The sequence below is a fragment of the Glycine soja genome, chromosome 12, assembly GCF_004193775.1.
Source record: "Glycine soja cultivar W05 chromosome 12, ASM419377v2, whole genome shotgun sequence".
Taxonomy (NCBI): Eukaryota; Viridiplantae; Streptophyta; class Magnoliopsida; order Fabales; family Fabaceae; genus Glycine; species Glycine soja.
Window position 1 is genome coordinate 31,599,192 of NC_041013.1, and position 27,851 is coordinate 31,627,042.

Genomic DNA, 27,851 nt, shown 5'->3' on the forward strand with positions numbered 1-27,851 from the left:
TATCTTTAAGTGCAGATTTTTCAGAAGAATGATAGATCTCATCCAGCACAAGAAGTTGCAGCCCAGATACGCACACTGCTATATAAACATGGAGGCTGCACGAGTTCTGTACCAAGTCCGGGATTAAAGAGTTATTTTGTGAGTTTTTGGGACTTGAGTGTTTTGTGAGCCACCTTGATGTTATACTAACATCAAGTGTTGGACCTGAGTGTGTAGAGTTGATCTCTAGTGTGTAGAGTTGATCTCTAGTGTGTAGGGTTGATCCCTTTTTGTTCAGAGAGCAATCTCTGGTGTGTCCTTGATTTATTTGTAAACACGGGAGTGTGATTGAGAGGGAGTGAGCGGGGTTCTCATATCTAAGAGTGGCTCTTAGGTAGAGATTGCACGGGTAGTGGTTAGGTGAGAAGGTTGTAAACAGTGGCTGTTAGACCTTGAACTAACACTATTTTAGTGGATTTCCTCCCTGGCTTGGTAGCCCCCAGATGTAGGTGAGGTTGCACCGAACTGGGTTAACAATTCTCTTGTGTTATTTACTTGCTTAATCTGTTCATACAGTCAAATACAATCTGCATGTTCTGAAGCGTGATGTCGTGACATCCTGTACGACATCTGTCCCCAGTATCAGAATTTCAAAAAAGAAGTGTTAGTGCGCAATCCGTAAAGTTCCGTAACGTTCCGGAAGGCGAAAAAAGGGGATGATTACGTAATCCGTAAGGTTTCGTAACATTACGGAAAGAAAACAAGCATCATTACGAAATTCGTAAAGTTTCGTAACGTTACGGAAAAAGAATCACCAAAAAAGGAATGGGGTGCACTTAGTAAAAATGGGGTGCAAATAGCAACCAGGCCCACTTGGGCCTTCCAGAAAATTCCTCCAGAAGGCGGTTGCTTCTAGAGGAAGCAACCTAGCTCGCCTGGGCGAGCTGGGTGGCAAGCATCTCCCCCATTTTTCTATAAATAGGGGGAGAAGTGAAGAGAAAAAATGTTCAGCCCTCCTGGTAATTCGAGAATCACTTGAAATTAGTGAAAAAAATTGGTTCCGTGAAGAAAATCCAAGCCAAGGCGCTTCCGTAACGTTTCTGTGGGTGATTTCACGAAGATTTTCAGTCGTTCTTCAACGTTCTTCGTTCGTTCTTCATCGTTCTTCGGTCTTCAATCGGTAAGTTCCCAAAATCAAACTTTTCAATTCATTCTATGTACCCTTAGTGGTCCTCATTTGTTTCACGTGCTTTTATTTTCATTTCATTTACTTTCCGTACCCCCTTTTGGCGTGCTTTAGTCATTTGCTTAAGTCATTTTCTTGCCTAATCAAAAAAATAAAATAAATTTCCACCGATCATTTGAATTGTAATATCCGTTAATTTCTTTTAAAATGAAATCTGACCGTTTGGTTGTGCCGTAACTACGTTGGAAACCAAAAAGAGATAAAATAATAATATAATAATAAAAAATATCTTTTAGTAAAATAAACAAAAAAATCAATCAGACGTTTCTCTTTAGGATTTTTCTTTCTTAATCGAATCGACTAATAACCAAAGTGAAACTAAGGCTAAAATCAATTCATAAACCAAACTTTTGTCATCGCCTAAAAAAGCCATTTTTCAAAGGTCCAACCCCTTGAAATGGTCTTCTCCGCTTTTATTTGTTAAGTGTAGATTTCTAAAGACCTAAAATCAACATGTAACTTTATTACCTCTTTCAAAAATAAAGAGATCATTAATGGTCCAATGCCTTAATGTCTTCTCTCTTTTCAAAGGAATCGAAAGATTGTTTAATGGTCCAACGCCTTAAATGACCTTTCATTCAATAAAAACATATTTTGCAAAAAATATAAAAACAACTTAACCAAAACACTTTGTTCACAAAGAACTACGTAGGTCTGATTTCCTTATCGCAATTAAGGAATACGTAGGAGCAAGGGAAACACCCTCGTCGACCGCAAAAAGATAAAAATATATATAAAAAGGAATAAAAACATAAAAGGGAACATAAAATTGAAGTCATGTTTGCACATTTAATTAAAAGGTTGTTGTCTCTTGTGACGAACGCGTGGGGTGCTAATACATTCCCCGTGCGTAAATACAACTCCCGAACCTTTCACTTAAAGTTCGTAGATCATGTCTTTTCCGGTTTTTTCGACATTTTCCTCAAATAAACGTTGGTGGTGACTCCGCGCGTATTCCTTTCTTGGAAGACGCACCCGCGAGTCGTGCGTCGCCCTCCCGCCGAAGGGTAGGTTGCGACAGTATGCGCATCGCTTAACTGATTTCTGTTGTCATCTATTGTTTGCAGGGATCGCGCCCGCAAGACACCCAGTGGACCCGGAGAAATCCAATAGGGTCTTAGGGTTTCTAGCTCTAATTATGGGCCTATGTCAGTTCTACAGAGTGTCTGTCGCCCCCAGCAAGGTCATCAGGCCTCCTTCTAACCGAGCTTTCATCAAGAAGTACTGCGCCCCCAAGCAAGCGTAGGGCGAGACACCACAACAGCCAAGGGATGGCCGGCAGTGGGCAACAGACGCACCGTCGCCACCTCCAGAGCCCCTCAGCTCATCTACAAAGGCTGGAGCGTTGCCTACGACCCGTGGCCGACTAGCAGGCAACCAAGTCCAAAGCCAAAGATAAGCAAAATTACTATGCCTATGACTGACAAGTCATCACGCGTTCGGCTCAAGACGTTAAAGAAGCGCTACTAGGAGGCAACCTAGAATTGGCTACGAAGAAGCTTCCGGCGAAGTGGTCCATGAAGGGCATCATTGAAGAGGATTCCAGTGTGGCCCCACAAGCCGACACAGGCTTTGACAAACACCGATTCTAGAGCGTGGAACATCAATAGCGTTTCGAGGCCATCAAAGGATGGTTATTCCTCATATCGAGATAGGGGCAGCTGAGGGATGATGAATTTCCGCACTTCCTTGGAGGAGGCGAAGCCATACAATCGGGATTGCCAAACTTATGATTTATCCTTCATTAATGCTTTCAGTTCTTCTATTATTTTGTTATTTCTCTTGTGATATGACATTATCTGCTTCCAATTATTATGTCCATTATGATTAAACTGAATGTGCAGTTATCTGTTGCATTGCGAGTAATTTATCGCTTTGGGCATATGGTCTTACTTTACGACGATTTGTCTGAAACACAAAAAAAATGTGTAGGTCTTGTGCACTTTCGTTCGCATGCCTTTTTAAAAAAAGATGTGATCTCGGGCATCAGCCGTGCCCAGGTTACAAGCTGTTTTTAATCTTTTTAAAAAAATAACAAAAACAAAAACAAAAACAAACAAGAACAAAAAAAAAATCTTTTGGCTGAAAAGCCAACATGCTTTTGAAAAGAATTAACTTCCAGTTTTTCTTTGAAAAAAGACTCACCGATCAAAACACAAGGTTTTGTTGAAAAAATGTGTATACACCTGAAGGGTGAATGCTGTGAAAATTTTCCCGAACACCCAAAATGGACTTGGATGAATGCATGAATTGATAAAAGAACATGTTTTGAAAACACTGGGTTGACTTAAATAGGGAAAATGAATCCTGAGCCCTAGTGTCACATGACCATAAAAACTTGATGCTTGAGTGTCCACATGGGTGCATGCATGACCAGTTTTGCATAAAATTTCCAAATCATCATTGTTGCATGTGTGTCATGGAAATAATGTGAGACATTCCTTTATCCCTGAACCGCTGGCCAAATCATGTCCAGCCATTCTACAAGCCTTGAGCCAAAATCCCAACTCACTATAAACCTTGACCCAGGGTGAGAATGTCCATTCTTGCCCTCGGAAGAAAAAAAAGAAAAAAGAAAGTTCCCGATCAAAGATCGAAAGAAAAGAAAACAAAAAGAAAAATTCTCGATCAAAGATCTGAAGAAAACAAAATAAATATACAGAAAGGTCTTTGGACCAGACAATATCTGAACAATACGGGATTGTCACAAGAAAATAAGAAAAGAACGGAAACCACGACTTGAAGTGGTCCTCTCCCTTTGATTGCCAACCAAAATCCTGTGCGTCGGTGACTTTTTCGGCTCGCACTAAACAAAAACAGAAAAGGAAAGGCCAAAACACTCAAAGCCAAATTTCCCACCAATAAAAACACCATCTTCATCTCGTTCACTTTCGATTTTCTTTTCTTCCGTTTTTAACGAGCTTTAACCGATCGTTTAAGACGTTATATCACCTAATAAATGATAAAATGAATTTCAACCGATCATTTGCGTTGTAATCTCGTTTAATCACTGTTAAAGCAAAATCTAACCGATCATTCACAATGTAACCATTGTTAAACAAAAAAAAAAGGAAAAATAATAATAAAATAATCAAAATATGTTGAAAAAAATAATAAAAAAATAATCAAAAATATCTTTGAATAAAATAATCAAGAAAATCAATCGGACGTTTTTATTTGGAAGTTTCCTTGAATGAATAGACTAATAACCAAAGTGAAACTAAGGCTAAAATCAACTCACAAATCAAGCTTTGTCCGCAAAAATCACTAAAAACCATTTTAAGGTCCAATGCCTTAAACGGTCCTCTTTGCTTTTATCGGTTAACATGGACCGTTCAAAAGCATAAAATTAACATGTAACTTTGCTGCTTTTGCAAGAACTACGTATGTCTGATTTCTTCATCGCAATTGAGGATACGTAGGAGAAAAATCCTTGCTTTTGTCAACCACCCCAAGAGATCATTAGTGGTTCAACACCTTAATGTTTCTCTCCTTTCAAAAGAATCAAAAGATTGTTTAATGGTCCAACGAAGAAACCAAGAAGCAAAGGAACGAAGAAGTAGAGGAAAGCAAAGAAGCCAATGCAAGGAAAATCCATTTCTAGAGCTCTGATCGATCCATTTCTCTTCCATTCTCTTTCGTTTGATCCCACTTTCATATTGGTAAGTCTCAATTGACAATGAGAGGTTAAAGCCACCCGTTGTTGGGAGTTATGCAAACTAAACTCTCTTTGATGAAATGATTCTAAACTATCTTTTAATATAATGTTGTTATTATTATTCATCCATGTGCTTATTCACATACTAATGTTTTGATCATCAATCTTTATGTATTATTTTAGGATATAAATATTGGGAAATGTTGATATGTTAAGAACTTGAGAAGAATATCTAAAGTGAGTCATATCTAGGGATAAAATGGTCTTCTTTAGCCTGTTCATGCATCTTTGCTCTTAATGCAAATCATTTAGTAATCAATCACCAAGGGATTGAGAGCGATATTAAGTGATTTAGGTTCTTTCACTCGAGGGATCTTGGTTAGAATAGACTAGTAGATGCGGGTAATAATTCTATTAATGTTAAAATAGAAAATTTATTAAGATTACATCAAGAGTAGTTTTGGCAAGCGGAGCCCCCAGCAAGTTCCTTAACTCATTACAACGCTATCTCACAACTTCGAGCGTTTGTTTTCTTAACCTTCATGTTCCTTTCTTTACAGTTAATTTCTTTTAGTTTATACTTGTAGTTAATCAATGAACAAGATTCGATTTAAGTCACTAATTACTTAGTAATTAACTATATATATATATGTGTGTGTGTGTGTGTGTGTGTGTGTATACACACACACACATAGCTCTGAGTACAAGCATAGATCTTATGGAATTTGATACTTAGTCTTACTGTTTTATACTACTTGTGCAACCGTCGTTAAACTCCAAAATCTGTCGATAATTAAATATTTCTGACGGACCAAAATCCATCGATAAAATGCTCGTAAGGAATACCAACTGACGAAATTTTATGTCCGTTGCTAATTTTCGACAAATATATCCATTAGAAATACCGAAGGCCTTTTTTCAAGTGATATATTTGTTGAAAATTATCGACTGAAATATCCGTCGAAAATAACCAACGGATAGTCGGTAACTGCCAATTAACTCCAATCCTTTCACTAACACATGTCATTCAAAACAAACAATTCATGCGCACCACGCTTCACTGTTTGTCCACTTTCTACACTACAATGTGCCATCTCATTATGACACAATAATTATTTATTAAATAAATAATACTAAGTCGTAAAAGCTAGTAGCTAGTGTAGTAGAGTATAGTGTTGTACCAGGTAGGCATAGCAGAGAAGTTCGACTTCATAGGCAGGGTTAGAGCGTCGGAAAACAAAAGTTTAAATTGAAAAAAGATACAAAGTAAAAATGAAAAATGTGTGAGAGTTTAAATTAAAAAGGATAAAATTGTGATTGGATGAAAGTAAAAATAATATATATTATGATTCCATTTGATATCCGTCAAATTAAGAAACAAGAGTTTTAAATGGAATTGAATAGAACCCATTTTATCATTTTATATAGTCCCATTCCATTATAATTTAAATAATCCAAAATATAAAATGACTTAAAATACTATATTACTCCATTCTATTTGATCACATTCAATTAATCTAAAAACTATTTCAAAGAAACCAAAATGGTCAGCCTAACCAAACAATTATAATTATCCCAAAAAACAAATTCAAGGAGGGACCAACGAAGACTATAAGTTGTATATGTTACACTTTCTTTATTTTTTCAATTCTTAATTTATTTTTGGAAAAATATATTAAGACTAACTAATATTTCAAATAGTAAAGAAAATTTGTCATTTAGGTACTTTCATCGACTCTTGAACTAAATTTTTTATTCTTGCCCATACAATGTCACAGTTTTGAGGAGAATAATTCATTTATTTCTTTTTAACTTGTTGAAATTACCAATGATTTTAATCAATACTAGAAATAGACTATCTAGTCTTACGAATTTTTTTGTTTGTCATTCAATATATGCATGTTTAGTTCACTACTAGAAAATAAGTTTTTTTACATTGGTTATTAAAGACTTTTAACATCAGTTAATAATCGATGTTGAAACTACCGACGTTAAAATATCAATGTTAACATTGGTTGTTTAAAAATTGATGTTGTTTTCTTCTCACCAACATTGATTTTTAGAAAAACCGATATTGTCAATAAACAACAACATCGATTAAAACCGATATTATTTTTTGGATTTTTTTAATATCCTATCTATTTTTTTTAATTACCAACCTGTAACTATTCATATCACAACTTATCATTCAAAATTATGAAAAACACAAAATAAGCAATATACCAAAAGTTATAAACAAAGTATATCATGCACAAAGAGTAGTTATAAACATTTATAAACAAAATATACCACAAATGTGTTCAGGATGTTCATATATTTCTCACAAAATATATCACCAAGACTTATAAACAAACATTTATAGATTTATAATAGTAGAATAGTAATGTACTTTAATTACAAACAAATTCAAAATAAAACAAAGTTAGAAGTTGCATCTAGGAACTCAAATTATATTTGAGTTCCAGCTTACAAATTTTGTGATTGTGCAAAACTCCTCCATCCATTTCCAATTTTTGGAGTCTTTTTCCAATGATTATAAACTATCCTATACTCCATAGTTCCTTCCAAGTTCAAATGGGTGAATCCTGCGACTTTCATAAATGAGTACATGGTACTCGACACATCCTGAAATTAACATGAAATTCATATTATATATATTATATATATATATGATTTTAAAATTTGACATACAGAGGAGTATTTGATTACTCACCAAACTGCTGCAAGTCACTTTGTACTCCGTCAGAAAGACTTTAAAAAGAGATTGAATTAGGAACTTGGTGATACAAGAAGTGTCATCTAGGGTCAGGTTTTGGTTTAGAGTTGCAGATGGTGAGGAGGAAAACACTCTGTCCAAAGTGGGTCAAGGCCACCTGATGATTTCCAATGAGCCCATAGAACTCTTTGCATATTGCCACCAGAGTGTAGCAAATGTCAAGTATGCTCTAGTTCATCATTCTATCTTATAGCAAATGACCTACTAACTTCACTATAAAGCTACATTTAACAAGAAAAGCAATATAAGCAAATGTGTTATATAATGTCATGTTTATTTGAGAATAGTCTTGAAATTTCTAACTTGATCCAAAACACTTATTACCAGTTAGTAGTGGCAAACACACTGCATGACCAATTAATTAATATTAATTATTTGCTATTATAAATATTTGAAAATTAAAATTTACAATTAATTTAATTAATTTATATTATTAATCATCCAATTATTTATATTTCTTATTTATAGTGCCTCTCAATTCATATATAAATAAAAATAACTAATTTCACACTAATTAAAAAATTAGATTAGTTGACATACTAATCTCAAGTAAAAAAAAAATAATATTTTTTATTATACCTTGTTATCATGAATATAAAATAATCATTGAAAATAGAGTTATAATTAAATGAATGATGTTTGAGAAATAATACTATCAAATAAAAATAGAATTAATTATATTTATTTATATTTAAGTTGGAGATACAATGTAATATTTTTACTTGTATAATATTTAAAATTTGGTTGCACTATGCACCATTAATCATTCCAATTACTAACCAAAGTTGACAACCAAAATCAACAAAGTGGGCAACATGACCATTACAACAAGCATATTACAAAAATAAATTATACTACAAGGAAAATGACTTTTACCTACAGTCAAAATCTATCACTAGAAGTCTAAAATCCGTAGGTAGATGTATAAAGGACTTTGTCCTACAGACGTTTTTTGTGTCAACTTTGAGGGGTATACAGTGACAACTAATAGTCTGTCACCATAGGCTTTACCTATGGATATATTTTTACCTACAGTCAAATTTAACTATCACTATAGGTAACACCTACTATTTCAAATGTGTAGGTAAAAAATGTTAATTTATACCTATAATCTCTAACTGTAGGTAAAAGTCAATTTACTTGTACCTACGGTCTTCTGTAGGTAAATGTCATATAATAATAATAAAACTAGTTCCTAATTACACTCTTTGTTGATTATAATTTTTAATTAAATATACATGAGCTTATTATTATGTTGCACAAAGTTAGAGATCTGTTGCAACATGGCCTTTGAAAAGTTACAACAACCTGCTACATACAATTAAATTTTTGTTAGCCTAATTTGTGATTATTGTAACTAGATTGTGTGCTTTTTAACATATTGCAGCCCTTGATCCATTGTCATTGTGAAATGATCTAGCATTAGTAGTGCTATAGAAAATTTTCCAATTCACTTTGCCTTGTTTTTTAGTACCATGTGGATAGTCCTTCCTAAGTGTATATTTTTGGTGCACCATGACCCTCTTTACATGGAGGGAATCATCACTAAATTGTAACAAGTTTCTAAATTTCTAAATGTATAAAAGAGTTAATTCGAGTTGCTGGACAAATAGACAATGTAAAAACCAAACACTTGAACATTTTGTCGCCCACTCACATCTTCATTACCATCTAAATCATGTTCCTGAAATAACATTTTGTCGCCGGCTCGCATTTTCATTACCATTTAAATTTCAACTCACCTCTAGTTAAGATTGTTTGTAGTTTGATGATCTTTACTGGTATAACCATTTGTAGTTACCTAAATTAAAAGAATGTTTTTTCTTTGTAAAGTATCATATCATAGTTAAATTGTTGAATAAGTAGAATTATAAATTCATACCTCTTGATCTATAGCTTCTAAGACTTGATTAATTTGTGGATCTTCTGCAAATAGTACTTTAAGCACAGCTACAAGATTTCCAAGCAAATTCTCCAACTTTTGAATTCTATTGTTTGCATAAGAGCTTTGAGATGAACTTGCTTGATGTGGAAGCTTGCCAAGACAACGCACACGTCCTCTTTTTTCAGGTCCTTTGACTTTTGAATATATATCATTTGTCCAATTAGTAGAATCTTGGGTGCTTTGTAAATTTTGCGAACTCTCTGCTTCAACCATTTTCTTTTTTCGTTCATCCTACATAAATACACCTTATAAATTATAATCATACACCAATATCCTGAATACTTCAATATCACTAAACAAAACAGATCTCCACATTAGTTACTCCCCCTCACCCCATAACCTTCTATTAGAAAATTGATCAAAACAAAGAAAAAGTATTGAAATAAAAATTAAAATTCTTACAATTACAATAGCAGCCTTTTCAGTAACAATGCTTCCATCTTTTTGAGTTCGAGTGTCAATATAAATTTCTGCCCTAGAAGGTTGCACTCCCTTAGCCTTTGTTGTCTAACTTTAGTTAATTAAAAAAAATCAATCATCCTATTTGTATTAAGCAATTTAATAATAAAAAATATAAAAAAGACAAACCATCTCATGAATCCGTCTTGGAAGATTGTTGGTTCCCATGCAATGCAAGTCCTCATATTTTGAGCGGCTCCTTTTGTTGATGTTGCTTATTTTCTATAACCAACAAATATAAAAAGTCAATAATAAAAATAAACATATAATATATAATTTTTATGTTAGCAAAAGGTTGGTGACATTGTCATGTATACCTGTCCTTTTTCAGAACACCAATAATGTACTAAATCACGATATTAAGAAGGATCAACCCTTGGATCTGGGATGTGAGCAATCATTTCCTCCTTAGTTTTGCTCTCATCATACCCTTTTGATTTCAGTTCATATTTAAATGACCTCCATTTCAGACTCATGTCATCAATCAATATTTTCTTTGTTTGTTCCGTTAATTCAGGAACAAATCGAAACTTACTCTATTATGAGTATCATTAACAAACAAAAAAGATCATTTTGTTAGACATTAGAAAACATAAAATTTTTCAAGAAGCAAGATGAAACAACACTTATAAAGTTTTATACCAGAACTGAATTAATTCAACCATGTCAGTAATATAGTCCTTAGGCATGTCTTTCCAGCTAAGAAAATTGATAGGAGCACATTGGTGTCTCTTTACCAAGCTCTCAATTGCATTCAGTAGAGTTTTCCCTTCCCAACCCATAGGATTGCCCCAATGATCTACTTCAACAAGTATGAATTCTCCATCTGGCAAGTCCCACACATCTAGCATATGTGTATAACCTCTAGTTTTCTTTTTACCTAAATCATTCATGGATATGACATTTATCAAACACACACATACACAGATTTGAACTATATGGAAAAAAGAAACTCACTAGTAAATTTAATCTTATCATATTCTAAAAGATATTCAACTCAAACAGAATTGTACATATAATTCTAACCCAAAAAAGCATATGTGTATAAATACCTTTAGTTGAACTTTCACTTGCACTTTCAAGAGAAGTATGAGACTGAACTTGACTATCTTCTTGTATGTGTTGTTCTGTTTGTGATTGTTGATTTAGTTAATAAACAATTGTGTTATAAATAATTTAATATAAAATAAAGAAATTAAGTTAATAAAATCTTTATACCTCCTTCAAATTGTGCATTTTCTTCAAGTATAGAGTTGTTATTTTGGTTCACTTCAGTAGAGCTTTCAATTGATTGCTCTTTTGCTTGTGATTGACCATCATTTTGAGTTATATTCAACTTTCTGTGCTTTCCCATAGTATGTTGAATAAACCAATCCAAAAAATAAAATAAAATAAAAATTAGATATAACTACATTATTGACTATGATTTTTTTAAACACCATACCAAAAAATAAAAGAAGAATAAAGTATAATTAAAATATCCAGGTATAAGTCAATCACAGTCGTGTTAGCAACTATAAAGTAGAATGACATTTTTCACTATCACTCAATTATGCAAACCTACATCAACTACTACTCACAATTATTTCACAATTATATTGTTGGGGTGCAGACTGAAATTTGCATATTTCATTCAATATATTTATTTAATTGTTGAAGTTTCCATATTTTTGGTGAACTTAATATCTCGATCAAAACTCAAAAATCAGAAACCAATATCAAGAAATACTGAAATTCATTATCAGGCAAACATTTTTCATGTAGGAACCAAAATGTAAAGTTTTTTTTAATGAAAAGAGTAAAAGACAAATGTGTCAATTATAGGGGTCAAAGTTTTATATTAACATATAAAATTTATTTTGACTGAAACGTAAAATACTTAAGCATGAAAGTGCACATCAATAGGTACAGTACAGGTGTGTCATCTTAAGAGTGAATAATATGATTGTCAAATTGATGCTTTTCCATTAATCTTGAAGTCTGTAACGTATATAGTGTGATCGGAAAGCCAATGGTGGGTGTTTAATATAAAAACCATAATGGGCCCTTACACGATTGTAGAGCTATGTTGTGACATGGTATTATAAATTCTATGATTATGTGGGGTAGAGCCTATCCTTGTTATCCTTATTCTTATAAATAAAAAGGGGTTAAATCTTAACTCAAAGATTGGTTGGACGGGTCTAGGCTTTGTTTATGCATCAAGCCCAGAGGGGCTCTTTCATAAGAGGGTGTGCTACATATGGAAAACATTAATTGGGTCCATTCTAGCTACCCATAAGATGAAGTGGCAAATTACATGTTTGGTATATGCTTTGAACATCTTGTTGAGAGCTGGTAATGAAGTGATTGTTTACTAATTGGTTTTAATCAATAATTCAATATTATGGGGATTGTTCTGCAGCTTTCTGAATGAAAATGCCAACTCTAGAAAGGACATGAGCATGGGAGGCTTATATGACTCAGTTTCTGGATGTGGTTTTTCAATTAAGAGAAAGACATCAATAATGCCAGATAAAAATGTCAACCCAGATGGTTAGTCCTTAGCTCGTTTTCGTAGAATTCCTGATTTTGAGGATGAAGATTATTCTGACTAGCTGCCCTGGTAATTGCTTTTTTCTTCTCGTTCAGTTTTAAAAATTAAGTTCTTGACCATATGCTTAAAAAAACATTATTATCTACCATCCATATCATATTATACCATACCATGTTAGTTGAAGTTCCTATAGGATAATTCAGGGAAAGGCTCCTAGAAATTAAAGAACTCTAATAGCTCATTTTCATATCCAACTTTCATACACCTGTGTCCCATATACCAAATTCAACTTCATATGGAATTAACTAGGCAGTATGAATAGGCATTTGTGTATCAAGTCAAGACATCAAACGATTCCAAATAATAATGAAATGAATTATTCATTTTTTATGCTATGTGAACATAACTTCAACTAGAAAGCAACCATAATATCTGGCAGCATACAAGAGGGTCTAGAGTGACAACAACTTTTTACCAGCATATGTTCAGTGCAAATTCTCATAACCAGAAAGTCATAACCAGGCAATACTCACATGAATTGGATTGAATCATATGATTCACACCAAACACCAATGAAATCCAGAAAATGTAGGGTAACATAGAATGCTTATAATGTCTTATGAAACAAAATAAAGCATAAAGCACATTCTTATATGAATGCAGAGACTAGATCTTGTTAGAACGCAACATACATGGCTTGGAGGAATATGCTTGCCACTTAGAAGATCCAGAAGAACAGTTCCATAACTGTAGATCACACTATCTGGGATTATCCTGCCTGCAGGTGTTGTTATTTGTTAAGTATCATATTATCATTAATTATAGTTGGCAAAACTTCTAATAAGACAGTTCTGAAACAATCAATGGAATATCAGGTAAAACAATGTCGCCAATGAACCCAACAAACATTTTATTCTTTTTTGACCAACACATTGAGAAAATCAAAATTCTGCTCTACTATTCAGTATATATGAACAGAATAAGCCACACCATCAAATGTATATAAATCCATGTCTATCATTGGGACTTCTAGCTGCAGTTGCAGGGCTTCTAATTTGGCTTTCATGAGCTTAACTCAAATACTACCTATATATTACCATTTTCATATCACTGCACTGCATTAAATTCAAAATGGTGCTTGAATTTTTAGAGATTTACCAGAACCTCCAAGAAGATTTGGTGAAAATGTATACCCCTGCACTGCATTAACTTGCATGTCCCACTCATGATGTTGAAATTTTCTGTTATATTGAGTATGTCATTCTGGGGTTCTTTGTGGCCCAAACTAACAAACGGTTGGCTCAGGCAACTAGAAATGTATTGAAGTTTACCGCATATTATTATACAAACATAAAATAAATCATAGCTTGACATATGTATTCTAGAAATGTAATCCAATTTTCCTGACTCTTACTCTCATTTAGTGGCTATACTAGTGCTCTATTGTGTGTGCATAGAGAACTGCAAAGTGCAGAAGGGAAAATTATATTTTTACCCAATTTCTAAAGTACTATTTAGTATTTACATAAATAAATAAATATGTAAGCAATCTGCCTTGAATTTTGATTATGAGTGTTAAATCGAGAAGTTTTCTAAAAGCATGTAAGTATACTTCAAAAACAAAATCCAGGTTGTTTATATTTTCTCTTTGATCCAACGAGTAATGTCCATATCCAGTTTGTACACCCCAAAAACAAAATCCAGGTTGTTTATATTTTCTCTTTGATTTAGATTATGTATGCTTCATCTATTCTCTAGAAGATTCGTACTCCTCATCCTAATAGCCATTTCGAATGAACTGATTAAACGAACTGATAACCATTAAATCATTAGTTGATATTTTTCATTTTTAATAAATTTGTTTTATACTGTATTATGTAATCACTTTTTTGCTTTGATCAATTTATTCAAGTTGAACTTGAACTGGAAGTATAGCAGTTCAATCCTTTCAGGTTTTAACAACATCATTTGACACAATGAATTTGGATAAAATTAAGAGCTTGTGGTTGTAAAGCGTTCTAGTTCAAAATTTGTTTTATACTGTATTATGTAATCACTTTTTTGCTTTGATCAATTTATTCAAGTTGAACTTGAACTGGAAGTATAGCAGTTCAATCCTTTCAGGTTTTAACAACATCATTTGACACAATGAATTTGGATAAAATTAAGAGCTTGTGGTTGTAAAGCTTATCTTAATTGAAGTGAGAGTGTGAAATGGAATGTAGAGGCTAATGTACTTAACTACCCCACTTTCATTTCTACTAATCATAGTCTAACATATTGACCTAACCAGTACTTGAGTAAGGCAAATCACATCAACATAACTTCATATAGAAATAAACTAGTCACATAAGGAGCAAAAGAGATATTACCTCCAACATCACATTCTTGAATGACACAACTTCCTTTGCCTCTTCTACGGAGAGCTACACATTTTATTGAATATTAGCACGCAATATATATTTTGAATATAACTGAAATTCACAATGATGAAAGGTTACCTTATCCCAATATGCCCTGTAAGAATTCGCCTAATTGAAGAAACTTCTTTTTCCATAAGAATAAAGTGGAAGAGCCTGAAGGATTGAAGATTTTTTTTTTTTGTCAATACTCGTTAGATGATATAGGATAGAAATATAATCTGAATCTGTGCTAATTCATTGATAGTATATGGCGATTTATTAGTCTCCTTCGTTACATTGGGGAAGAATATAATAATCAACTTTGAAATGTTAGTAACACTATTATACTTTTTCTAACATAGAAATTCACGCAGGATCCGTTAAATGTGTGATTCAGTAGGTTTCAAATGCCTCGTGAATTTAATTCTGTTGTAAAATTGTGTTGTCAACATTCTGTGGTGAACTCCATACATACAATGCATTCTAGAGAGAGGTGAAGGAAATACTTATTAAATGAATAGCATCAATTATATAACTTGCTGTAATATATTTATAGCGAGATTTTGATTCCTAAATTGCATAGACATAAGTTTTAGGCTTACTCTATAATTTAATGGTCCTACTCTACTCCAACCTTTTACTTTGCACAGAATTTGTACCAATTTGTGTCGCAAACATGGAGTTTCAATCTCTTCGTTAAGAGTGTGACTTTCTACACTATTATTTTAAGCCATCGTGGGAAACTCCTCACCAATCAATGACTCTTTGGTTCACACATTCTCGGACAAACCAAGATTCATCCGTGGGTGTCTATTCCTCTTTAAGCTCTTGTGACATTTTTGCATCAAATCACAGAGCATGACTTTCTGTTATGGTAACAATTGGTGGAGCCTATTATTAAGGCTCATTGCTTGCACCACTTTCTTGTTTCTCTGTAAATAAGCTCACGTTCCTCACTGTTTTTCACCAATCCAACATTTCTGGTGTGGAAGTGGCTGGACCAAATGTTGCTTGACAGATAACATTCTGTGGTGAACTTCATACATACAACGCATTCTGTGGTGAAGGAAATTTCGTGGCAGACATGGGCACTAAACAAACTAAAGAGCATTGCCAAATTTTCACTGCCCCCAAGTACTTTCAACTCTCTATATAATTTTATTAACTGCCATATTGTAATTGAGGGGCTAAAATCCAAAGAAGACGAACTAATAACTAAAGCAACCCCATCTAAATGAAACTCCAGAGAGAGGTAAACCACTAAAGAAACAGAAACAAAACCTGAAACAGAGCCAACAATCCACTGCTACAACTAGACTAGCACATTCCTTTCACTCAATCCTAGTAGAAAAAAAGACTTCCATAAAAGAAAAGGGCATAACTAAATATAAATTAATAGGCATATGGTTCACCCTTATTCCTACAGTTCGTGTGAACATTGCAGGCTAGGAAAATTCCAATCCAAGCGAATAAATTATCTATTGCTTATTCAAGTAAAATATTAAGCAAAAACCGAAACCTAAACATACAAGATGCAGCTACGAAGTAGATCCACATCAGCAAGAGTAAATGAAGTCAAAAGAATTTTGATCCTGAAAACACAACAGAAGCTTACGGATCCAGTAACCAAAAACAGCATGTAAGCACAAAAATTCTTCCAAAATATCAGGTGAAACACACAAATCACAGAATCAGTGATCAAAATGCACCTTGCGCAAACGAAACGTTATTTGAAGGGGAAGTGGTTCGGTGGTGGAGCAAAGGCAGAAGTAGCAGCAACAACAACTGCAAAGGGAAGTGAATCGCGAAAAAGCTTCAGTGAAGAAGGAAGCTTAGGGTAAATATTTATGTCCTAAAAAAATAACCCACAAAATATAACCCACAAATATAAGTCATATTGTTAGAGTCAATGTCCGTAATCAAATAATGTTAGAGTCTATATCAAATGTTTAATCAGATCGAGATGCTCCAACCTATCTAATTTAACGAGTTTTTATATGTATATTTTTCAATATTTCCCCCTCTTAACAAGCGTTATATTTCCTTAAAGAAAAAATAAGGGCAACATTTTTGGTTTAGAATTCTTTAATTTTAACAACTATTTAGCTTCGTCAGTTGCCATAATCAAATGACGTTAGAGTCTACACCAATTTTTTTTAATAGAATCGACATGATTCGTCGCTGTTTTTTTATTTCTAAAGTACCAACCTAAGTTTAAAGCGGTAAAGTCTTAACTGTAAACATTCAAACAATACTTTAATTCACTAATAATATAAAAAAAATTAAAAGTTAACAATTATTAGATAAATAATATCAGGCTGTTAAGAATAACTAAATATTTATGTCCAAAAAGAAATTCACTAATTTTATTTTCGACAAAATATTTCAAATAGACTAGTATTCAAATTTAATCCGTCTTAAAGAGTTTTACCTACACCAACAATCGTAGGTATAAGACTTTTGAGGTTATACCTACATCAACCAATTATAGGCACATGTTCTATGAAGTTTTATCTACATCACGTAGTTGTAGGTATAAGTTTTTTAGAATTTTTCCTACACGGTGCTTTTGTAGGTAGAAATCCTTTTAAATTTTACCTACACTAATCAACCATAGACACAAGTTTTTTGGAGTTTTACCTACACAATGTAATTGTAGGTAGAAGTCTTTTTTTAGTTTTAATGAATTTACCTACAACAAATAATGGTTGGTACAAATGGTTGAGTTTTACCTACATTAGTTAGTTGTAGGTAGAAGTATTTTTGAGATTTACCTACACTAATTCATGTCTATAGGAAAAAGGCGTCCGTAAGCATAGGTCATTTTTTCTTGTAGTGAAAATTACTTTTTGGAAATGTGAAGTTTGTCAACAAGCAATTATAGTTGATATACAAACATAATATTTCCAATTATATATATATATATATATATATATATATATATATATATATATATATATATATATATTATTTGAATCTATGCCAAATCATCACCAAGAATGCAGGTCTAGTATCTACTATTTTCCAATTTAAATTATTCAAGTGAAGAAACGATGGTTTTTTAATCTTATATTTGCTGAATATTCAACAACAGCTTATTCTTCTACCGGTGTGGATTTCTTCTCTACAATTTCACCATTGTTTATCTTCACTACTTGGATTGAGGAGTTAGAATTATTAGGTTTCTGATGAAACAAAATCTAGTCTTGATTCAAGTACAAAGAATAAAACATCCATAATAAATTAAAACCAATGGTGGAAAAGACACATGGTAATGGAATCAAACCTTATCCCAAGATTTCCCAGCAGTTTCGAGCAGTGCAGGATTGCTCGTCTTTCATTCCACAGCGGCCCTAGAAAACATTGATGCTGCTTCTTCCCAACCCCTATTAAGTCCCATGCACCTGTATACCACCCAATGATCCAATATCCATAAGATCGTTGCTATCTTAGTTCATAAGTATCAAGTTTTGTTTGTTAAAAAGCAAAAATGAAAAAACATTATCCAAAAATAATAAAGGGCCCTTAGAGAATCCTTGAAAATGAACTGGATTGTTTCATTAAGCATAGACTTTATATTACATGATTGAGATAACAACCACCTAACCACATAGAGTGATCTCCAGGCTAGACACAACCAACAGATTCAACCACCTATCCACAAAAAATGCGTCGACATATACATGTAGTAATTTGCTGCAATGAGTTGACATGATTTGGCATATAATAGGATAAATTTGAGTTTTATTCCTTTAAATGAAATGAATTCAGCAATGGCAAAGTATGTGGAACCATGAAAAGTTATGACAGTCTAAGACCATTATCATCCTTATAATTCTAGTGAACTAACAATGACACTGATATGTTCTTTTCTCCAAATGACTCTATATAATATGCGCTACTACAAAAAGCAGATTTAACATCGGCAGATTAACATCGGTTTTGGACAAAACCAATGTTAATCTAAACACGGTGACATATTTGTAAATAATGTATATTCCTTAACATCGGTTTTTCTGAAAACCGATATTAATTAAAAGACGTTAACATCAGTTTCTTGGAAAACTGATGTTAACGTGTTTTAATTAACATCAGTTTGTAATAAACTGATGTTAACATCAGTTTTTCTCAAAAAATCGATGTTAACATTAACATCATTGGGTTAACATTGGTTTTGTATTGAAAACCGATGCTAGACTTATATTTTAAAATTTCAGAACCCGAGCCCTACACTTTCCTCGCGCTCTATTCTTGGCTTCTTCTTCTTCGCGATCGTGAGTACAGGTTCTTCAGCTTCTCTGTACAGCTTCTTCGCAACCGTGACATGTAGCCACGTTACATAGGTACAACTTCTTTTTCTTCTTCGCGACCTTAGTCTTTGTTGTCTTCTTCTTCTTCTTCTTCTTCTTGTTCTTTGTTTGTTTGTTTGGGGAACTTGTGCTCACTGCCAGGATGTTTGTTTGTGTGTGTTGCAAGGAGTTGGTTTGTGGAAGTCGTGCTCGCTCGAAGGAGTTGGTTTGTGGTCATTGTCGTGGGCTGTTTGGGGTGCTGACTTTGCATTCCATTCGGGGTGCTCACTTGTGCTTGCAAGGTGTCATTTTGAGTGAGATAAACTATTTTGTTGAATTTTAGGACTTTGTTGTGTGACTTTGAAGTTTAGGACTGAGTTTTGTGCTTGGTATTTTGTTGAAGTTGCATTGGTGTGCCCTGTGTCCAGGAAATAACTTAATAAAATTCATTCATGAGACAAAACTTGTAAATACAAGTCGTTGCTATTGGAGGTAGTTTTCTGCAACATGTGTTTTTAGTTTAGGCAAGACAGAACCCTTTTGAATGTTTGGGCTATTGGTAGGGATCCCAATCAGTGAGAGAACCCTTTTGAGTTTAGGCCAGAGAGGTTTATCAAAGATTTGCCTTGATTAATTTACATTGCCTACTTTCAAGTGCCTTTTCTAAATTTGTTTATGATCTATTAGTTTTTATTTATCTTTGTTGATTTTAGTCTACTTTATGTTTGTATTGATTTGGATTAATGTTTATATTGGTTATGAAAATTGAAGGACAACAACACACATTCAAATATCAGTAAATTAACAGCAATAAACATTGTCTTAGAAACTAAAAAAATGGGAACTCAATGTCTGAGCCACAATTGCTGCTGGGGAACACAGGGCACTCCATGAAGTCTGACCCAGATGTTTGAAACATTTTGTTTTTTTCTTCGTTTCTGTATAAATTTTTTACTTGTGTTCCTTTTTGGTTCGATCCTCAATCTTTATGTAAAAGAATAGTATAGTCTTAGGATGTTGCTGCTTTTTAGCATGTTGTTTGAGGAATAAGTCATTTAGATGTATTAGTTCATACTTTGGTTTTGCCTTAAATTGGGTGTGGGGTTTTTCCTATTTTTGGATCACCGTGTGTTTGGGTGATTGGATTGTTGCTATTTTGGGGTTTGTTCTCTTTTCTAGTAGCTTCTGTATCGTGAAGGTTGTTATCACTTTTCAGTATCGGAGGTGTTTGTAGATAAGATATGTTATAATTTCTAGTTGATTTCCTTTGCTTCTTTTCTTGTGTGGGGTGAAATTACTGAATTTTTAGTTGTTTTGTTCTGGTACAACCTACCCTTTTCGGAATTACTGCCTAGTGATTTGTCCTCTTTTTTTTGTCCTCTTCTGTTTTATGTATGAATTATGATATGTGAACCTCAGTTCTTGTTGCTTAAACAATTTGGCCAGATAATTGTTTTTTCTTTTAGAGAAAATAACAGGATTTTATTAGAAAGGGCAAGTAGGGAAGTTGATTACTTGAAAATAAGTAATCCGTGTAAAGGAAACAAGAATGCTAAAATACCAAACCATAAAAGGACTCAAATTGTACAATGTCATAGAGCCTTATCCTGTTTGATCTTCCCATAATATTTGGAATGGTGACAGAATATAGAAGTTGTTACGATTTTCTTATTAGTAAGACAAATCCAACATTCTCAAAAAGATGCAAGAAAGTCTATACCATAGATATTAAACCACTGGGTGTGTAGGAATGAATGACTGATAGTCTATGAGTAGGGAAAAGGAAAAAAAAGAAAGTAGAGAGAACCTTGTGTGGTTTGTAGATGTGCTGCAAATCAGATGTGATTAGTTATGTCAAGTGCTGTCCAAACTCTAAATGATGACTTGACCTTTGTGGGAGTGATGTATGATGGATAAGCAAAGGGGGTTGGCAATTAGAAACATGCCTCATTCTAGAGATTGAACAAGAATTTGGAAGAATAATTTACATGAATTGACCCCAGAATAATACAAATAGTGTATGATCTTAAAGGTTTGGGTTCTTTACCAACAATTATTAATCAAACTTCTCTGTTTTTATGTGTTATGTTTGGTCTTCATTCTTCTAAGCTTAATAGGCACCAAACTTTATTATTTGAGACATAGATGTATCAATTAGTTTGAGGGATGAGGCTCAGGGAAGCTAAATTATGATGTATATATATTCTTTGGGAGTTTGAAACATTTTCCTGAGATGTTACTGTATTCTTTGGTGTTCAGCTTTCGGCAAGTGCACCAGATCGCACAAGTAGTATAAAACGGTAAGAACCGAGTATCAAACACTTGGGGAACTTGTGTTATTTGGTAAGCTATTTCAGCAAATAAGCGTCTAGTGTGTAAAAGTAAGTGTGAATATGAACAAGTGTATAAACTATTTGTGTAAAAAGAAAGAAAATCATGCGAGAGAAATAATGTGTAAAAACAAGTAGAGAACACGTTGGTCTTCCTAATAGGTGCCTCATGCTAAAAAGATATTCTCTATCTAACAATGCTCATGTGTTCTTATGGTGTCTACTGAGATACTAAACCCCGATTCCTCGTGATAGTTTAGCCTAATCCTGATCAACCATCGTCCGCAGATTCCTCTTGTAAGACTAAACTCAACCAGGACCGCATTAAGACACACATACTCAACTAACTTATCGCACCCCAATTCCTCGGGAAAGCACGACAACTCAGCCCTATCAAGGACTTTAAAGTCAGACCACTTTCCACTGTTGAATGACCCTATCAAAGCATGCATCTATGTGATCAAGGTAAAGGCATACTGGAATCAAAAGCAGATAGCACAGAGAACACACAAAACATCATTAAATAGATAGAAATATATTTACATCAGGTACCTACAAGGAAGATCCAATAGAGGAATTAGCTTTCCATACCAGGAAGCCATCTTAACAACAAAGAGAAGAACAAGATGAAAGATTGCAAAAATAAAAGTGGTGAGGATGTCTCCTTCTCCTCTAGGATCTCACAATCACTTCTAAACTCATCTCAAGCTCTCAAATCGGCTCCTGCTTCAAGCTCTGATCTCTGCAAATCTTCACACAACAAAATCTCTCAAAACTCTCTGAACTTGGATCTTTCTCTCTCTCGAAACCCTAGACATGCAAAACTCTGAATCCCAATCCAAACTCTCTTCACAAAATCTGATTTCAGGCTTAAATAGGTGGCCTTGTTCATGCTCGTGCACTTAGCGCACGTATGGACCGCTTAGCGCATGTTATTGATTTTTGGCTTAGCACGCCTTTCTTGCTTAACGGATGAACTAAAGCGATGCACTTAGAGAGATGAAGCGGTGCGCTCAGCGAACCTGTACAGCTCATCTTCTTCTGGATTCTTCCTCGCGCTTAGCCCAGGAGTGTTGCACTTAGCGGATGCTCACTAAGCCAGCAGATTGACTTAGTGAGAAGATGAAAACAAGCTTTTCCAAAGCTTGCCTAATTAACTTGAAATTGAGAGAAAATGATTATTAAACACACAAAATGAAAATACTAAGTATTTATTACCTATACTTAACAGAAAATACTTATAACATTACAAAATAACCATAAATTGGGAGAGTTTGATACAATTCATACAAGTTTTATACAAAAAAGTTAGTCGTTTTCACTGACTAGCAACTCCCCCAAATTTACAGTTTTGTTTGTCCTCAAGCAAAAAGAGAACAACTTGATGTAAGCTCCATTAGAGCTTGTAGGCCTACGATCTTCTTCATCAATAGATTCCTTTGCTTCTTAGAAGATGAATGGCAGCGGAATGGAGAAGGAAGAGAGAAAGGAGAAGCCACTTCAAGGAGAGGAAGAGTCTAGAAGAAGCTCACCACCATAGGAGGCCATGGATAAGAGCTTGGAGGAAGAAGGAGATGAATGAAGGGAGAGGAAGTGAAGAGCACAAAATTTTGTGCTCTAAAAGTGCTATGAAATCTAAAGTTTAATTTTCAAATGATCAAAGTTCCAAAAATGCACACACATGGCCTCTATTTATAGCCTAAGTGACACACAAAATTGGAGGGAAATTTGAATTTCTATTCAAATTTCACTTGAATTTGTGGAGCCAAATTTTGGAGCCAAAATTTCACTAATTATGATTAGTGAATTTTAGCTATGGTTCAACCCACTAATCCAAGATCAAGTCCAAGATTCTCCACTAAGTTTGCTTAGGTGTCATGAGACATGTAAAGCATGAAGGACATGCACAAAGTGTGACTATATGATGTGGCAATGGGGTGTAGCAAGAAAATGCTCACCTCCCCTTCTAAAATTTAATTGTATTGGGCTTCTCCTAATTCAATTAAATTTATTTCCAACCACACACATCAAATATTCACTTAATGCATGTGAAATTACAAAACTACCCCTAATACAAAAACTAGTCTAGGTGCCATAAAATATAAGGGCTGAAAAATCCTACATTTCTAGGGTACCTTACCTATATTATGGAGCCCTAAATACAAGGCCCAAAAATAATGAAACCTTAATCTAATATGTACAAAGATAAGCGGACACATACTTAGCCCATGGGCCCGAAATCTACCCTAAGGCTCATGAGAACCCTAGGGCCTTCTCTTGCATCTCTGGCCCAATCTACTTGGAGTCTTCTATCCAATGCCCTTGCGGGGTAGGATTGCATCATTCTCTCTCCCTTGAAAAGAATTTGACCTCAAATCCCAAGGTTTTTGAAACTCTAGGCTTTTTTCCTCAACACTTGTAAAAAGAACAAAAACATATGTATTAGTGGTGTTTGGTATGTTGAAGTAAGGTAAGGTCTGAAAACCCATTTCTTGGGCATCTTCCCATGAAGGAACATGGTTCCTCACCAACTCAATGAGTGGTGCTACAAGTATAGAATAATATGGGACAAACCTTTTGTACAAGTTTCTTAAGTCATGGAAGCTCCAAATTTTTCTTACACTTGGTGGAGTGGGCCACTCACTAATGACCTTTATTCTCTTAGGGTTCATGGGAACCCCTTGATCACTATTTAAAAGTTAAGAAAAGTATTGCAATAAAACATACCTTTTTCTGTATTTTCACGTTGATTGTTCCTACCAAAAAGTATGACAAACCTAAGGTGTCCCATATGAGTACCTAAGTTTGTATTGAAACTAAAAATAAGAACAAACCTACCTAATGAGTCCCTATGTACACAAATCATGAAGATGTTGGGTGCATGAGTGATTTTACAAAAGAGTGTTGCACCACTCAAAGCATTCATCATACCACCACTTTTAGGGATTTGGTGCCTAATAATACCTATTTTGGGCACTAACAAAGCACAAGGATTTAAGCTCTTGTGAACCAAACCCTCATCCAACAACTCCTTTACTTGAGGAATAAACTCAAGCCTAAGAGGTGTGGCAATGCTAACAAGTGTCTTTTTACAAAGGAGAAAATGTAGAGGATGTCTAAGAGGGGAAATTTCTTTAATATTTGTCTTTATTTCAAAATGTTTTTCCTTCTTAGCTAACCTCTTGGAGGAGACACTTACCTCCTTACACTCCTCCTTAACCATTAAAGGTTATCCTTCTTCTTGGGGGTAGATCTCTTTACTAGATTCTTCCCCTTTTGCTTCTTCACTTTCACTAGAGGAAGGTGAAGTAGTAGCCTCATCTTGGCTACTATAAATGTCTTGGCCCCTCATAATCATGGTTTTCTTGGTGGGGCATTGAGAAGTAATGTGCCCTATTCCAAGACATTTAAAGCACTTTATGGAGCTAGTCTTCTCTTGCATACTAGCCTTAAGGGGTTGATTTTCTATTGTCTTCCCCTTATCATCTTTGGGCTTAGAAGGTGTCACCCCTAAGATGCCTTGACCTTGGTCTTTCTTTGGATAAGAGTGAGAGCCATAAGATTTTGAAGTAGACTTCCTTTTAAGTTGTTGCTCTACCCTTATTTCCCAATCTAATTTAGCCTCTACATTGTCCTTCTCATGGAAGTATAGGAGGTTAATGTTAGCCTCTTGAGGCTTTCTTTCCTTTTCTCTCCAATGGGAGTGAGGTCTAGGATGTGCCTTATGCCTTCCTTCATAATAGTCATGAAGTTCTTCACTTAGGCTCTTGTAAGAGTTATGACTACTATAGGAGGCATGTTTTTCTTTTCTTAACTCTTTTAGTATTTTCCTTCTTTTCACAACTTAGAAACCAACATGAGTCTTCTTTCTTCTTCCCTTATTTTCTCTTTTTCATCATGACTTATTTCTTCCACTCTTTTTTTCCTTTTTCTTTTCTCTCTTGTTTTTCTTTCCATAACTTAAGGGATCTCAACTCATCTAATATCTTATACAAGAGGTCCTTAGGAGTAGAACCCTTACCATTAACACTAGATGAAGAATGAAGACTCATGTTGGTTTCTAAGTTGTGGTTCTTTCTTGTTGGGGGTTTGAAAACAAAAGGTAAAAGAAACTATGGTTGAAACTTGCCAAAATAAACACTAAAAGAGGTGTGAAAGATAAGGTAAAAACTAATTGGTAAAAGGCAAGCTATCTAGGCGGTTTGACAATGGAAGGTAAAGGAAATAAGCTATGAAAGTAAGCAAGAAATGTAAACTAGGCGGATCCTAAGAGTGTTTGGATGACCTCATTTAAGGTTCCCAACAAAACACTCACTATCCTAAGGGAAAACTGCCTAAAATTATTACACATAAATGGAAGTAGGGTGACCTATTAGAGGCTCCCAACTTACTTCCAATGAAAGGCCTTTTTGTTACAAAATTTGAAAGCAAAGCAAATTGCCAATTACAAAATTACAAAAAAAAAGTCCACAACTAGGACTGGTGTTATAATAATAATAAATCAAAAAGCAAAAAGTATCATCAGGAATCAAAATTCCTATGACTGGTCCTATGTGTCCTGTGTCTGACCATCCTCGTCATCTGTCAGCTGAAGCACTGGAGTAGTGGGAGGAGAAGTGTCCACAGCTATGACAGGTGTAGTTGGGTCCTTTGGCATCTGTAGAAGAGGAGTGGAGGGGTCTGCTGCATGATGAGGTGAGGGTAGGTTTACCACTAGTGCAGAAGGCTCTGAAGTAGCCTCAAGGGATTGCTCAGGAGTGGTAGAAGCTACTCGTCTCACCTGTGTCTCCTCTGCCTCTTCTCCTATATCAAATGGCTCTGGGATGGTGGCCTCAGATGACTCATCCTCCATATGCTGAGGTACCTGGGCTGTGGGACCTTCATCTTCCTTATGAAGAGAAGGTTGGGTCTCAGGCCAGGCAACCATCTCATTAAACTGCTTTACTATAGGAATAGAGTCAGGAGGTGCCATCATCTATAAACTCTGTAGTAAAATTATCTGTCCCTGATGAATGCTTTGGAGCATGGCTTCAAAGCGCTAAGAATTTGTCTGAGCTGGGACAGAAGGGGTTGCTGAAGTGGATGTTGGAGTAGGAGCTGTAGAAGTAGAAGGAAGCTCAGCTGGCCTTGCCCTCGCCCTCCTAGCCCCTCTGATAGAGACTGTTAGATCCTCGTGGTTCCAACAGTTCTTCCTGATGTAGGCCAGGTTAATGACCGAGCTCAGGCACTCAAAGGTAAGGCTGTCAGAGACAACCCCTCTGGCTCTGTATAATGCGGTGATTAGAGCAAGGAACCCAAGTTTAGAGGTGTTAGACTAGGCTATAGAGGTCATCTGGCCAGAGATCAGTGCTCCTATGTTCATATCCAAGTGAGAGACTAGGTCAAAGATCAGCCTAGCTTTGTCCACTGTCAAATCATAGGTATGTGATGTGGGGGCCAAGTTGGAGTATGGGAGGAAACTCCACATATAAGCTAGTGTAGTCATATCCTTCCTGAGAATCTTCCCAGATTGGCCCTCAGAGTTCAAAATGAACCATCGGCCAAGTATGCATAAGGCAGCCTCTATCTCTCTAAAGTCTGTAGGCAACCTGCAGTATCTGGAGTAGACGGGTAGAGTCTGGACTGCGTTGAGATTGTCAGCATCAATTTTCACCAAATGACCTCTAACTCTGGACTGCTTTAGTGGATGGTCCTCAGAACGGTATAAATTTGCATAGAACTCTTTCACCAAAGCCAGGTCTATGCTCCCATCAGCTAAATTGGTGAGGCGTTTATGGAAATTACGCCTCTCCAGCTCGGCCTTAAAGTCATCTAGCTCAGTGTGATATAACTCTACTTTCCTCTCAGGTAAAATTTTTCTTCCAAGAACATTATCTGTATATCTGGTCCAAGCATCTAATGAAGAGAATCTCCTTGTGTCATACTGAGATGTGGGCCTTGTACCAATGCTCTTTCTCTTTCTTGAAGCCATCTGTAGACAGAGGAACCAAACAATTAATCAGGACACAATTATTCCAATTTTTAAAACTGAAAAATGAAACTGAAGTAGACACTGGCCTCTTAGCGAGACATGGTCCGCTTAGCTTGCCTTTGTAAAAAAAAAACTATCGCTTAGCGACATGTGAAGCCGTTTAGCGAAAGTTGCAAAATTTTTAGATTCTGCAGAATTGGCTTAGCAGGAAAGCGCTCGCTAAGCTGAACATGTGCCACAAGGATTTGCGCTAAGCTCCT

General features: G+C 34.9%; 1 protein-coding gene across 3 annotated transcripts; it reads right to left on the reverse strand.

Moving 5' to 3' along the window:
* Positions 1–7,273: 7,273 nt before the first annotated feature.
* LOC114379240 (serine/threonine-protein kinase BSK6-like) lies at positions 7,274–16,968 on the reverse strand. 3 transcript variants are annotated; one of them, XR_003659449.1, is made up of 14 exons: positions 16,711–16,965; positions 15,101–15,175; positions 14,972–15,025; positions 13,292–13,377; positions 11,282–11,403; positions 11,116–11,190; positions 10,706–10,943; positions 10,381–10,599; positions 10,193–10,285; positions 10,007–10,115; positions 9,542–9,835; positions 9,402–9,460; positions 7,597–7,880; positions 7,274–7,508 (listed from the first exon to the last, which is right to left on the reverse strand). XR_003659449.1 is itself a non-coding variant. In XM_028337866.1 (11 exons), the coding sequence occupies exons 5-10, from the start codon at positions 11,297–11,299 to the stop codon at positions 7,842–7,844; spliced, it is 624 nt and encodes a 207-aa protein (XP_028193667.1). In that variant the 5' UTR covers positions 11,300–11,403; positions 13,292–13,377; positions 14,972–15,025; positions 15,101–15,175; positions 16,711–16,966; the 3' UTR covers positions 7,274–7,508; positions 7,597–7,841. The 3 variants fall into 3 exon arrangements, 2 of the variants coding, with proteins under 2 accessions (XP_028193667.1, XP_028193669.1); XM_028337866.1 differs by lacking the exons at positions 9,402–9,460; positions 10,381–10,599; positions 10,706–10,943 and having other exon boundaries at positions 10,007–10,111; positions 16,711–16,966; XM_028337868.1 differs by lacking the exons at positions 7,274–7,508; positions 7,597–7,880; positions 9,402–9,460; ... (1 more) ...; positions 10,007–10,115; positions 10,193–10,285 and adding an exon at positions 13,758–13,840 and having other exon boundaries at positions 11,282–11,408; positions 16,711–16,968.
* Between the last annotated feature and the right edge of the window lie 10,883 nt (positions 16,969–27,851).